The 13,922-nt window shown below is 44.4% G+C and overlaps 1 protein-coding gene and 1 pseudogene across 2 annotated transcripts in view; one reads left to right on the top strand and one right to left on the bottom strand.

Annotated features, from left to right (window-relative positions):
- Window positions 1-13,922, bottom strand: part of FAM120C (family with sequence similarity 120C) — a 112,983-nt gene that overhangs the window by 56,082 nt on the left and 42,979 nt on the right. For both annotated transcript variants that reach the window (XM_008062955.2, XM_021714957.1), the window contains exons 5-9: window positions 11,362-11,461; window positions 10,721-10,797; window positions 10,001-10,281; window positions 9,165-9,438; window positions 7,752-7,923 (exon numbers count right to left, since the gene is read on the bottom strand). In XM_008062955.2, the coding sequence (XP_008061146.1) occupies window positions 7,752-7,923; window positions 9,165-9,438; window positions 10,001-10,281; window positions 10,721-10,797; window positions 11,362-11,461 (904 nt within the window). The remainder of the gene's footprint in view (window positions 1-7,751; window positions 7,924-9,164; window positions 9,439-10,000; window positions 10,282-10,720; window positions 10,798-11,361; window positions 11,462-13,922) is intronic.
- Window positions 1,282-3,765, top strand: LOC103265261 (annotated as a pseudogene).

Here is a 13,922-nt window from a genome sequence, read left to right as displayed (position 1 = left end):
AGCCTCCCAAAGGCACGGGATCACAGGGTTGAGCCACCAAGCCCGGTTTTTTTTTTTTTTTTTGTGAGTTGGAGTCTCGCTCTGTTGCTAGAGTGCAGTGGCCGCTCCCAGCCACCACAGCCTCCACCTGCTGGGCTCCAGCAATCCTTCCGCCTCAGCCTTCCAGGTAGCCGGAATTACAGGCATGCGCTACTACACACGGCTGACTTTTTTTTGATTTATTGTAGAGATGAGGTCTCGCCTGCCCAGGCAGGTCTCGAACCCGTGGGCTCAGGCAATCCACTCACCTCAGCCTCCCAAAGGCGCGGGATTACAGGCTGAGCCACCGAGCCTGGCTGGTGTTGAGATTTTACCAGTCCAAGTGAAGTGTGAAAACCTGACCTATGTTATGTCCCTTTATCCTCTTCCATTTATAGTTGTCTTAAATATGGGTGTGCACACACCAGGTCCCAGGCTGCTGCCTCCCCGGGCTGGGGTTTGTCTGTGGCGGCAGCACAGGTTTGCCTGCACATGCCTGAAGCACACATCCCCCTCCATCCCCGAGCATTGCAGTGGGGTAGCCCCCTCTTCCTCTTTGTCCAGGACCTGCCCTGAGTTTCAGGAGAGTTCCAGGTTCTTGAGGCGGGAAATATTGCCTCCTTTGTCCTTCCAGGATGTGGAGAGGTGGACCCCTTCCTTGGAAACCCTTTCGCTACATGGATTGCCTAGGAAGCCTTTGTGGGTTCCTGGAGTTGCCAAATCTGTGGCCAGCCAGGCTTCCATCAGATCTGGATCTGGGCTGGTGAGGGTTTAAGCATTCTTCTTCAGTTCAGATGTTTTCATTGATGTGATGTTTTCCAGATGGCTTAGTCTTTGCATCCTTCCCCAAAACGGGGATCTCATGAGATATTTGGGTGTACTGTAACCTGCAAGATTGGGACCCTAATGTAGGTTCTTAAAACCCCTTTCTACCTTTATTTCCTCAAACAGTTGAGTGGTTGAGATCCTTGATTCATCCTCCACCTGGATGGATTATTTGGGGTGTACAGTGATGTGCATGCCTTCCTCTGCTTCAGCCTCTGAATTGGGGGAGGGTAAATGATCTCAGTATTTCCCTAATTGATTGCAAGCTGCTGCTTAGGCAATGTGACGGATCAGCAAGGAAGCATCAATTTCGGTGATAAGCCTCCCTTTTCTGGACTCAGATACAGTTGAAGTATTGATAACACCAAGGAAATCTGTCACGGTATGAAAAGATAAGCAAAAGTTTGATTTCCAGACACTACAGAAAAAGAAATAAAAATGCATCTGATGCGAATTTTTGTGAATGATGATTGCCACATGATGGCAAAACATTCTTCCATGTATCCAATGCAAGAGGAACTGGAGGACATGCAGAACATAGTGTCCCACACCAAGGAGGCGCTCAAAGCTGTGTCAGACTGGATAGATGGGCAGGAGAAAGGCAGTGGTGAGCACGCAGAGTCTGATAACATGGATGTACTCCCGGAGGATGAGGGCAAGGAAGGGGCTGGGGAACAGAAGATGAACACATGACAAGAACCCTGCGGGGTGTGATGCAGGTGGATCTTGTGGCAAAGGGTCTCCTGCTCAAGGGGAACTTGGTGCTGCTGTATAAAGAGAAGCCCACAACTGCCCTCCTGGACAAGGTGGCTGACAACCTGGCCAACCAGCTTGCTGCTGTAACAGAAGACAAGTATGAAATACTGCAATCTGTCGATGATGCTGCAATTGTGATAAAAAACACAAAAGAGCTGCCATTATCCCTGACCATCTACCTGACATCCCCTGTTGTCAGAGAAGAAATGGAGAAAATATTAGCCAGGGAAAAGCTATCAGTCAATGAACCCCCAGACGTTCTGGACAGGCAGAAATGCTTTGTTGCTGCTATGGAATCCCTCTGCCATGCCAAGTGGTTCCAGGCTGGAGCCAATGGGCTGAAGTTATGTGTCATTGTCATCTGAATCCTGAAGGACCTCTGCACCTGAGTGCCCACCTGGGGTCCCCTCTGAGGCTGGCCTCTCGAGCTCCTGTGTGAGAAGTCCATCGGCATGGCCAACAGACCCATGGGTGTTGGCGAGACCCTGTGAAGAGTGCTGGAGTGCCTGGCATCGAGCATCATGATGCCAGATGGTTCTGGCATTTATGATCCATGTGAAAATGAAGCCACTGATGCTATTGGGCATCTAGACAGACAGCAATGGAAAGACATCACACAGAGTGTGCAGCACGTGCTGCGACTTGCTGCATTTGGTCAGCTACATAAAGTCCTGGGCATGGACTCTCTGCCTTCCAAGATGCCCAAGAAACCAAAGAACGAGAATCCTGTCGACATCATTCAAATCCCCCCCAACATCACTTACACCATCACACCCATGAAGCATCCTATGGGGAGGACGAGGAGGAGAAGTCTCCAAGCAAAAAGAAGAAGATTCAGAAGAAAGAGAAGGCAGAGTCTCCCCAAGCCATGAACACCTTGATGCAATTGAACCAGCTAAAGCCAGGGCTGCAGTACAAACTGGTGTCCCAGACTGGGCCTGTCCATGTCCCCATGTTCACCATGTCTGTGGAGGTTGATGGCAATTCATTCAAGGCCTCTGGTCCACCCCAAAAGACCTCCAAGCCGCATGTGGCTGTTAAGGTGTTATAGGACATGGGTTTGCTGACAGGCACCGAAGGTAGTAACTCCAGCAAGGGAGAGGACTCAGCCCACGAGACAGGCGAAGCCAGTGGCAGTGGTCCCTGCCCCTGTGGTGGAAGCTGTATCAACCCCCAGTGTTGCCTTCTTCTCGGATGCCACTACCAAGCAGAGGCCGATCCTGACAAAGTATGGCAAGAACTCTGACATAGAGCTCAAGGAGAAGAGGCAGCTTCAAGTATGAACTCATCTCTGAGACTAGCAGCAGCCATGAGAAGCACTTCATAAGGGAAGTCCAGGAAGATGGACAGAAGTTCCAAGGTGCTGGTTCCAACAAGAAGGTGGCAAAGGCATACGCTGCCCTTGCAGCCCTAAAGAAGCTCTTCCCTGATGCCCCTCTCACCCTTGAAGCTAACAAGAAGAAGAGGGCCCCGGTGCCTGTCAGAGGCAGGCCCAATTTTGCCGCCAAGCCACATAACCCTGGCTTTGGCATGGGAGGCCCCATGCACAATGCCCCCTGCGAGGGTGGGGAAGAGGAGTCAATATTCGCGGGCGAAGGCCAGGATGAGGACAAGGATTTGGTGGTGTCAACCATGGAGACAACATGAATGCCGGTTGGGTATGGAAGCTACCAGAATGGAGGCAATTCAGTGACAGCAGGCTACAGTCAGTTCTACAGCAATGGAGGGCATTCTGGGAATGCCAGTAGTGGCGACAGCAGGGGTGGTGATAGCTCCTCTGGCTATGGTTCCTACTACCAAGGTGACAACTACAACTCATCGGTGCCCCCAAAACATGCTGGGAAGCAGCACCTGCATGGGGGCCAGCAAAAGCCCTGCTATGGCTCAAGCTACCTGTCCCACCAGGGACAGCAGCAGTCCTACAGTCAGAGCCAGTACGGCAGCTCTGGGCCCCCACGGGGCAAGCCCAAGCATGAACGACCAATACAGATAAGCCCGCTGGGCCAGCTTAGTACCTTCTGCACTTACTCTCCATTGGAAGATTCAGTTTTATGTATCACAGTTAACATGTCAGCCGGCCTGCAGGCTCCGCCCCTGCCCGTCCACATTGCTGTGTTGTGCAGTACTGTGAGTCACTCCGTGGCTGGTCCTGTGACCCCTATTTAGCTGTGTTGGGACTCCGTTTCTTCAGTGGTTTGTTAGTTGCCATTACCACTTTGTCTAGGTAGAGTTTTGAATTCCTGCAGTTCAGTATCCCTGTCTATTTACAACTGGTGTTAGTGTTTACTCATTTTGTCCTCAAATAGTTATGGAAGGGATACGTCATCTATTAATGTTTTTGTGAAGTGAGTTAAACGAGCTTTCTGTATTTTAATGCTTTACTGTTTCAGTTTTATAAGTGAAGATTTTATTTTAAAAACCAGTGGGGATGACTGGGGGGCTTTTGTATGTCTGGATCATTCAGGCAGTACATTTGAATTCAGCTGAATGTAGACAAATAAAGAAAAAGAAAACTAAGCCCATCAAAAAAATATATATTTTTTCACTACATAGAGAACAACACTGAATAGTGTTATAATTTTTTCTTCAATGTGAAATACAATTTAGAAAACTCTGGGGGGAGGGGAGGAAAAAAAAACTCAAGTGAAGTAGGCAAGTCTACTGCATATATCCATACTTTTGTTCTTTTTTTTTTTTGGAGTTGCCATCTCACTCTGTTGCCCAAGCTGAGTACAATGGCACAACCATGGCTCACCACAGCTTCAGGCTACTGCCTCAGCCTCCCGAGTAGTTGGACTACAGATGTGTACCACCGTGGTCAGCTAACTTTTAATTTTTTGTATAGACAAGGTCTCAATGTTGCCTAAGCTGATCTTGAACTCCTGGGCTCAAGTGATCTTTCGTCTTGGCCTCCCAAAGTGCTGAGATTACAGACATGAGCCACTGTGCTTGGTCTCATACTTTTGTTCTTTCCATTGTTTTTTCTTCCTTCCTGATGTTCTGAGGTTCTTCTTTTTATCAATTCCTTTCTATGTAAAGAACTATCTTTAGCCATCATTTTAGGGTGGGTCTGCTTGTGAAAAATTATCCTGGTTTCCCTTCATCTGAAAATATCATGATTTCCCCTTTATTACTAGAGGATATTTTTTGTTTGATACAGAATTTTGAGTTGACGATTCTTTTCTTTCAGCACTTGAAAATGTTCTGCTACTTCCTTCTGAACTCCATTGGTTTTGATGACAGATCAGCTGTTCTTTGTATTATTATTCCCCTGTTGGTAAATAATAATTTCTGTCTGGCTGCTTTCAATAATTTTTGACTTTACCTTTCAAAAGTTTGGTCATGACATATTTAGGCATGGGTTTCTTGAATGTATAATGTTTCTAATTTACTCAGCTTATTGAATCTGTAGGTTTATATTTTTGTCAAATTTGGGGATATTTCAGCCATTATTTCTTAGACTACTTTGTAGCTCTATCCTCTTTCTCCTCTCCTGAGACATTCTGATGACACAAAATATTAGGTCTTTTCTTAATAGTCCCTCTTCGTTCTTGTTTTTGTCTTTTGCAGTCTGTTTTCTGTTTATGCAGTCTGGGTAATTTATATTGCTCTGTCTTCAAGTTCACTGATTCCTTCTTCTGTTGTTTTCATTCACTATTTATATATTTATTTATTTATTTGAGTTGGAGTCTCACTCTGTCGCTCAGACTGGAGTACAGTGGCTGCTCCCGGTCACCGCAGCCTTGACCTGCTGGGCTCTGGCGATCCTTCCACCTCAGCCTTCCAAGTAGCTGGAATTACAGGCACGTGCTACCACGCCTGGCTGATTTTTGATTTATTGTAGAGATGAGGTCTCACCAAGTTGCCCAGGCGGGTCGCGAACCCACAGGCTCAGACAATCCATTCATCTCAGCCTCCCAAAGCATGGGATTACAGGTTGAGCCACCGAGCCTGGCTTCATTCACTATTTAACGCATCTATTGAGTATTTTATCTTGGTTATTGTATTTTTTAGTTCTTAATTTCCATTTGGTTCTTCTTTATAGATTTTTTTTCCTTTGAGATAGAGTCTTACTCTATCACCCAGGCTGAAGTGCAGGGGCAGAATCAGAACTCATTATAACCTTGAATTCCCAGGCTCAAGCAATTCTCCCATCTCAGCTTCCTGAGCAGCTAGGACTATAGGCATGCACCACCATATCTGGCTGATTTTTTAAAAATTAAAGTTAGGTGTGACCTCAAACTCCTGGCCACAAATGATCCTTATGTCTTGGCCTCCCAAAGCACTGGGATGACACATATGAGTCACTGCACCTAGCCTATATCTTCTATTTCTTTGCTGAGACTTTGTTTTCAATTTGTTTCAAGCATGTGTACAATTGTTAAAACATTTTTATGATGGATGTTTTGAAATACATTTCAGAAAATTCAAACTTCTGCCATTTCCACTTCTGTTCATTTTCTTTCCTCAGTCAGTTTGAGATCTGAGTTTGCAATCTTTCTCGTTCTTGGTATGATGTGGGATTTTCAATTGAAACATGGATAACATGGGTATTGTTTTTAAGAGACAACTCTGGATCTTATTTAATTATTGTGTATTAGCAGGTCTTTTCTGACACCACTCTGGTGGGTGAAGGGAGATACTATCTCATTATGCGATATGAGAGTGGATGTCTTGACTTCTCACTTGACCTTCTCTGAGACCTCCCGAGCAGGAACAGGTGGGGTATCTCATCACAGCCTGGTAAGGAGTGTAGGCTCTTCACTTGGCCTTTGCTGGTGGAGATGGACTACAGTCTTTCTGTGGTGTATGGCTGGAGTACAGTGGTTATTATCTAAACATTTTCTGTATTGCTAGGCTGTTCCTTTTTGGTTCTTTGTCCAGAGAAAGCAGGCTTTTGGGGGGCCATTATCAGTCTGCAGCTGTTGACATTTCTGAACTGTCAGCTTGTTGAACACCTAGTCTGGGATATGTAAGGCAAAAAGAAAACCCAGGCAAATCACCACTGTACCACTGTCATTCCTTGGGTCCCAAGGTTCTCAGGCAGTCTGCTTTCTCTCTACCTTCTAGAGTGTCTTGTTTGTTTTGTATGTAATGCCCTGAGCTTTTAGTTGTACTTAGCAGGAGGAATGGGGAAAAATACATCTAATCTACTCCATCCTCTCAGAAGCAGAAATCTAGAGTGTTCTTTTGAATACACTAACTTGCTGGGCGCAGTGGCGCACGCCTATAATCCCAGCACTTTGGGAGGCCAAGGTCAGAGGATTGCCTGAGCCCATGGGTCAAGACCAGCCTGGGCAACTTGGCGAGACCTCATGTCTACTATAAATCAAAAAATTAGCCGGGCATGGTGGCACGTGCCTGTAGTTCCAGCTACTTGGAAGGCTGAGGTGGAAGGATTCCTTGAGCTCAGCAGGTCGAGGCTGTGGTGGCCATGAGCATGCCACTGCACTCCAGCCTGGGCAACAGAGCAAGACTCCAACTCAAAACAAAACAAAGCAAAACACTAATGTGACTGTGTCACTCTGCAGTTTATTTATTTATTTATTTATTTATTGAGTTGGAGTCACTCTGTCGCCCAGACTGGAGTGCAGTGGCCGCTCCCGGCCACCGCAGCCTCGACTTACTGGGCTCCGGCGATCCTTCCGCCTCAGCCTTCCAAGTAGCCAGAATTACAGGCATGCTACCACACCCAGCTGATTTTTTTTTTATTTAGAGATGAGGTCTCACTGCCCAGGCAGTTCTCGAACCCTCGGGCTCAGGCAATCCACTCACCTCAGCCTCCCAAAGGCACGGGATTACAGGCTGAGCCACCGAGCCCGGCTTACTCTGCAGTTTAAAACACCTCAATATCTCCAACTACCTACAGGATCAAATCCCAAAACAAAAACCTCATGGAGGAGAGACTGTGTTAGATATACCTCTACATTCCCAAAGTCCAGTGTGATTCTTATAAGTAGTAGCCACTCTGAATGCTTGATAGTCAGAACTGGGGCTTAAGTTAATGTATTTCCCATACACGTATATATTGTGGTAAATGATACATTTTGTTAAAGACTGCTCTATAGCCAAAAAAGTATGATGCCCCTGCTCAGACATTTTTGCTCTGTGTTAAGCGTTGAGAAAATTTTCAAAGCTAGAATTACACTTACCTTCCACAGGCAGCCGCCGCCGTATGGCCAGGCGCTCCATTTTCCGCTGTGTCTCTGCCAGACTAAAAAGGACGCCATATACATATTGACGAGCTGACCGGAACAGGAGAGCAGCTGGAGGCAGCTCCATGTTACACTCATCCTCAATACATACGGGGATCTTAATTTCACCCTAACAGGAGAATGGTCCAGGGAGAAGGAAAAAAATGAGTTACTTCAAGGTTAGAACTGAGCTGAGAAGACCAATAATAAACTGTATCCTCTGTAGCCTAACCCCAAAATTTTCTATTTGTATTTAGACAGAGTTTTAGATTAAAAAGAAGCTGTAACAAGCCCAGTTGATCATAGCCAACTTTTAAGCCATATTCCTTTTTTTTTTTGAGACCTTTCATTCTGTCACCCAGGCTGGAGTTCAGTGGCACCATCACAGCTCACTGCAGCCCCAACCTCCTGGGCTCAGGTGATCCTTCTACCTCAGTCTCCTGAGTAGCTGGGACTATAGGCATACACCACCATGCCCAGCTAAGTTTTATTATTATTATTTTTTTGTAGAGATGAGGTCTGCTATGTTGCCCAGGCTGGTCTTGAACTCCTGGGCTCAAGCAATCCTCTTGCCTTGGCCTCCTAAAGTGGTGGGGTTACAGATGTGAGCCACTGCACCAGCCTTATACTCCATTTTTATTTTTTTTTTGAGTTGGAATCTCACTCTGTCGCCCAGACTGGAGTGCAGTAGCCAGTCCCGGCCACTGCAGCCTCGACCTGCTGGATTCCGGCAATCCTTACGCCTCAGCCTTCCAAGTAGCTGGAACCACAGGCACGCGCTACCACAACTGGCTGATTTTTGATTTATTGTAGAGATGAGGTCTTGCCAAGTTGCCCAGGTGGGTCTCGAACCCACGGGCTCAGACAATCCACTCACCTCAGCCTCCCAAAGCGCTGGGATTATAGACTGAGCCACTGAGCCCGGCTTATACTCCATTTTTAAAGCCTGAACTATCACGAAGTATAGCTGACTAATGAGAAAAGTCCATTTCAGACATTTTGCTGGGGGATGGGTTTGTATAGTAAAGGGATGAATTCTGTAGAATTAGAAGAAGAGATAAGAAACCAGGGCATAAAGCCTTTTGTTAGACTGCCTATCCCTAGAACCAGAGTTCACCAACTTGGTGCATTATCTGCTTCAAAAATATCACAATTACACTTTTCTTTTAGGGGCCTCATTTACTGCATTGTCCCATTTCCTGCTGGTCTTGTTTCAACTGAGGCCCTTAATACAATGAGGGGCCCCAGCACATTTGGTATCCTTTGTTCTCCCTTCAGATATCAATGATCAGAATTTTCTCTGCTTCCATCCTAAGGAGTATGAAGTACAATGTTAAGAGCAGGGAAGTAGGTGCTAATGTGCTGCCTCACCTTAGTGAGGACATGGTAGATATATGGGTACATAAGACCCCTCCGGTGTCTGTGCTCAGCAACCCGCAAGACTTCTGGAGCTACTGGAGGTAAGGGTGGAATGGTGATATCCATGTGGTTCCTCGTAGACATAGACAGCAGGGATGGGATGTGGGGCTCACCATCACCTAGGCTGGCTTCTGAAACTCTAGCATCAACAGGCTGTACCCAGGACCCTCTGTCACCATTGGGATCTTCCCAATCAGGCTGCTGCTGAAGTGCTTCTGTGATGTGGCTTAAAAAAAAAAAAAAGTCATGGGACTCACTCTGGATTCTTTATCTTGTAAGAGGCCATGTTTAGAGTCTGCATATGTTTTAAGAAAATAATTACAACTGCAACCTCAAAGTAGCTCTGTTTCCCAGAAATAATCTGATTGGAGGAATAATCTAAGAATAAGTGAGCTAGAACAAAATCCCACTGTTTTTATCCTCAAAACTCTGACTAAACAATATAACTGCCTACTCAGTTGTTTCAATATTTCCATTTGCATTCAGTCTACCCACCTCACAAATTAAGAAATGACCATGATACATAACACGTCCATACCAGAGTTTCCCTAACCAGTTGCTATGCTGTCTTTTATTCATGGCCTGGGTGTTAATTACCATCTGCACAGAGCCAAATAAGCATTGAAGAGGGCAAGCATAGAGAGTTTTCCTACTTTGCTTTCCAAAGAGCAAAGAGCTATAGAGGAAAGCCAGGAATGTATACTTCCCCACACCCCCTACTCAGGTTACAAGCAAAAGAATACAGATGCCTCAGAAGTCTGTTTCCCTGTGTCTATTGAGATACTTACTTGGAGCTAGCTCCATTTGGCTCATCACCATCAGAGGAAGAAGAGTGGGAAGAGTCTGGTCCCAAAGGAGGTGAGGCTTTAGAAGTCAGGTAATTGGGAAACTGGGATGCAGAGGAGTCATAAGAGACAGCCCAATTGGCAAAGGGGCTGTCCTGCAGCATGGGATCCTCAGAAAAAGCATGGGATTCCCCCAAAGCATGGGGGGGGAAGAGAAGAGATGAGTTGGGTCCCATTGGGAATGGTGATGGATATTTCATTTTCTGGGGCACTTGGTGAGAAAACTAAAGGACAAAAGAGACAGAAAAGCTATTTAACATTTTGCCATGCTCCAAGATGGTTCCCTTAGAAGTTGTGAGTGACATAGTGGATGATGCCAGTAGCAGGGATTGTTGAGATACAAAGTACCTACTGAGAATAATAAGAAATAATTCTAACAATGATGTATGAACAGAATCCTCCACAGGTCCGACAATGGACCAGTTGAGGTCACCTAGAACTATGCTCTGACATTAGCTAATTTACCTTCACAATGACTAATGGCTACTGATTTTGGATGCTTTTTTAACATAGTCTGCTAGCTTCGGGTTGAGAACATCATGTCAGTATATACAATGTGATCATATTGAAACACCCTAACTCCTTAACTCAGGTTACAAAAATCAGGAAGCAACATGAGTCTCATGCTAACAAATGGTCTCAGGTCTCTTAAAGGATGCTTACCATTGGCTTTCCAGCAGAAATGTTGCCCATTTGATTTCGTGGAAGGGGAGGATTTCCAAGTCTATTATTCCGAAAGCCTGAAGCCAAGAGAATTGTACCTTAGTCACTTCTAATAATTCTACCATGTTATAACAGTTTTACCCCGTATCACCTGAAAAATTATTATTAATAAATAAGTTATAATTTATTGAACAGCTACTATGTGCCACGTCAGGAAGCTTACATAAATTATTTCATCTGCTAAGAATACTATAAAGTAGGTATCATAAGCCATATTTCATACAAATCTGACTTGTCAAGGTTGCACAGCTGGTAAGCAGCAGAGGTGAAATTCAAACTCAGGCCAGATCCCAAAGGCAAGGCCACTTTACATATACCAGGCCAGAATAGGGGTTGGCATCAGAAGTGTAAATGAAAATGACATTATACCTCATCTATAAATTTGAGAAAGCAAGGCTTTCTTATGTCGCCTTTCTTATGACATGGAAATCAAAAGGATAATGTCTACCAAATAGGAATGACTTCTAGGAGGGTTCAACACAAACAAGTAATTCCAGTCTGGCCCTGGAGTTCCTGAGGGACCAAAAAAATCATAGTTTCCCCTATGAACAGAGCAGCTTGGGGTTATATGGAAGCCTTACCTAGAAAGGAGGTACCCACTGGCAGCGAAGACAGTTTGGTTGTAACTGAATAGTACTCAACTGCTTTCTTGAATCGCTCTATTTTATCTTCTGTCCTAGACTGGATTTTGGAACATTAGATTTTCAGAAGACAAAACAACGTGTCTTTTTCATACAACTTATAATTTGGGAGTCAAAACAATATCAGAAATCAAATATTTAAAGAAAACCAAGAGAGCAAATCTTTACTTCACAGAAAAGATTAGGTAGAGAAAAAGTATTATGGTTCATAAAATCAAGAATACTTTTAAAAGTTTACTTATATTTTGTGATATTCTAAAATGATCACATGATCATTAGAAAAAAATACATAAAGATATGGAAAAAAAGTCACACAGTGCCAATCATCCAAAGACACTTTGGTGTCTTTCCTTATTTTCAATAAAATACTTTATTTGAAGTATTGGTGGTATATTTTATTTTATTTTATTTTTTTGAGTTGGAGTCTCACTCTGTCACCCAGACTGGAGTGCACTGGCCGCTCCTGGCCACTGCAGCCTCAACCTGCTGGGCTCCAGCAATCCTTCTGCCTCAGCCTTCCAAGTAGCTGGAACTACAGGCGTGCGCTACCACGCCCGGCTCATTTTTTGATTTGTTGTAGAGATGAGGTCTCGCCAAGTTGCCCAGGCGGGTCTTGAACCCGCGGGCTCAGGCAATCCACTCACCTCAGCCTCCCAAAGTGCGGGATTATAGGCTGAGCCACCGAGTCCGGCTTCGTGGTATATTTTAATATATGTATTTTCCTATAGTTTACACCATGCCATATGTACAATTTTGTATCCTGCATTTACTATAATAATCTAATTTGTCTAATTTTGAATGGCTGAACATTTTATCAACATGAATATATCATAAATATGTAACCACTTCCTTAACATCTAACATTTAGGTTTTCACATTTGGCTATTGTAAGTTATACAGCAAAGAGCATATAACGAGGGACCCAAAAATACTCAGAATTTATTTACTAAAAAATTGTATAATTATTCTTACATGTTTAAACTTCAGTCACCTTCAAAGCACTCTGTGTTTGATACAATGCACCTATCGAGATGCTTTTTTCACTGCTCAAAAGTTTTTGAACTCATCAATTTGGATGCCTTGTAGTACTTCTGCTGGTTTTGTTTCACCTCTTCCACACTGGCAAAATGTTCTCTTGGAGGACTTTTTACATGCACAGGGGAAAAAAAATGTCTCTCCGGGCAAGATTAGGTGAATAGGGAGGGTGGTACACAGGGGTCATGACATTTTTGGTCCAAAACTGCTGAACACTCAACACGGTATAGGCAGGTGTGCTTGTAAATCACCCATCAAGAAATGGGCAAATGTGTTAAAACAATCTCCAAAAAAAATTCACTGCAGCCTCTTACAATAACACTCGCTGGTACACTGTTGCTGATGGGTTCCTAGAACACTTACCTGGGGGGAAGCCTGTACTACAAGGGGTCCACTTTCCAAAAACAATTCCATTTTTGGGGGGGGGGTCCCCCTTCGTATATTGCCTATATAAATTTTTTTCTGGATTTCAGATTATACTTTTAGGAAAATACTCTAAAAATGAAATTACTGGTTTAACAGGTATGAACATTAAGACCAAAGGCACTTAAACATATAAAAAATCACAATGTGATACTACTATATATCCAGCAGAATGGCTAAAATAAGACTATTAATATCAAGCACTGACAAGGTTATGGAGTAACTGGAACTCCAGTACATTGCTAGCAAGAGCATACGTTGATACAATTTGGAAAAGTTTGGCAGTTTCTTATAAAATTAAACATACACAGCCGGGCTCCGTGGCTCAGCCTGTAACCCCGCGCCTTTGGGAGGCTGAGGTGAGTGGATTGCCTGAGCCCGCGGGTTCGAGACCCACCCGGGCAGCAAGACCTCATCTCTACAATAAATCAAAAAATTAGCCGGGCGTGGTAGCGCATGCCTGTAATTCCAGCTACTCGGAAGGCGGAGGCGGAAGGATCGCCGGAGCCCAGCAGGTCGAGGCTGCGGTGGCCGGGAGCGGCCACTGCACTCCAATCTGGGCGACAGAGGACTCCAACTCAAAAAAAAAAAGAAAAATTAAACATACACTTACCATATGGTACAGCAATCCTACTCCTAAGTATTTACCCAAGAGAAATGAGTACATATATTCACCAAAAGACATAAGCAAGAATGTTAACATGATAGCACCAAACTGGAAAAAACTCAAATATATATCAACAGAAGAGTGGATAAATTATGGTGTACTCATACAATGGATTACTACACAGTAATAAAGAACAAAGTGCTGATGCACACAATAATATGTATAAATCCCAAAGACATCATACTGAGTGAAGAAGGGAGACACAAAAGTTCAGGCAAGCCAGGTGCGGTGGCTCATGCCTGTAATCCCAGCATTGGGAGAATTGATTGAGCCCAGGATGTCAAGATCAGCCTATGCAGTTTCTTTTGCCCATGCCAGCTCTGGCATGTCTCTCTTTCTTCTCTCTCTAATAAACTTTGTTAAAAAAAAAAGATCA

This window comes from Carlito syrichta, unplaced genomic scaffold, assembly GCF_000164805.1.
Source record: "Carlito syrichta isolate Samal-C Ts95f unplaced genomic scaffold, Tarsius_syrichta-2.0.1 Scaffold306175, whole genome shotgun sequence".
Classification (NCBI taxonomy): Eukaryota; Metazoa; Chordata; class Mammalia; order Primates; family Tarsiidae; genus Carlito; species Carlito syrichta.
The sequence above is the reverse complement of the archived record's forward strand: the minus strand, read 5'-3'. Positions and strand labels throughout refer to the sequence as shown.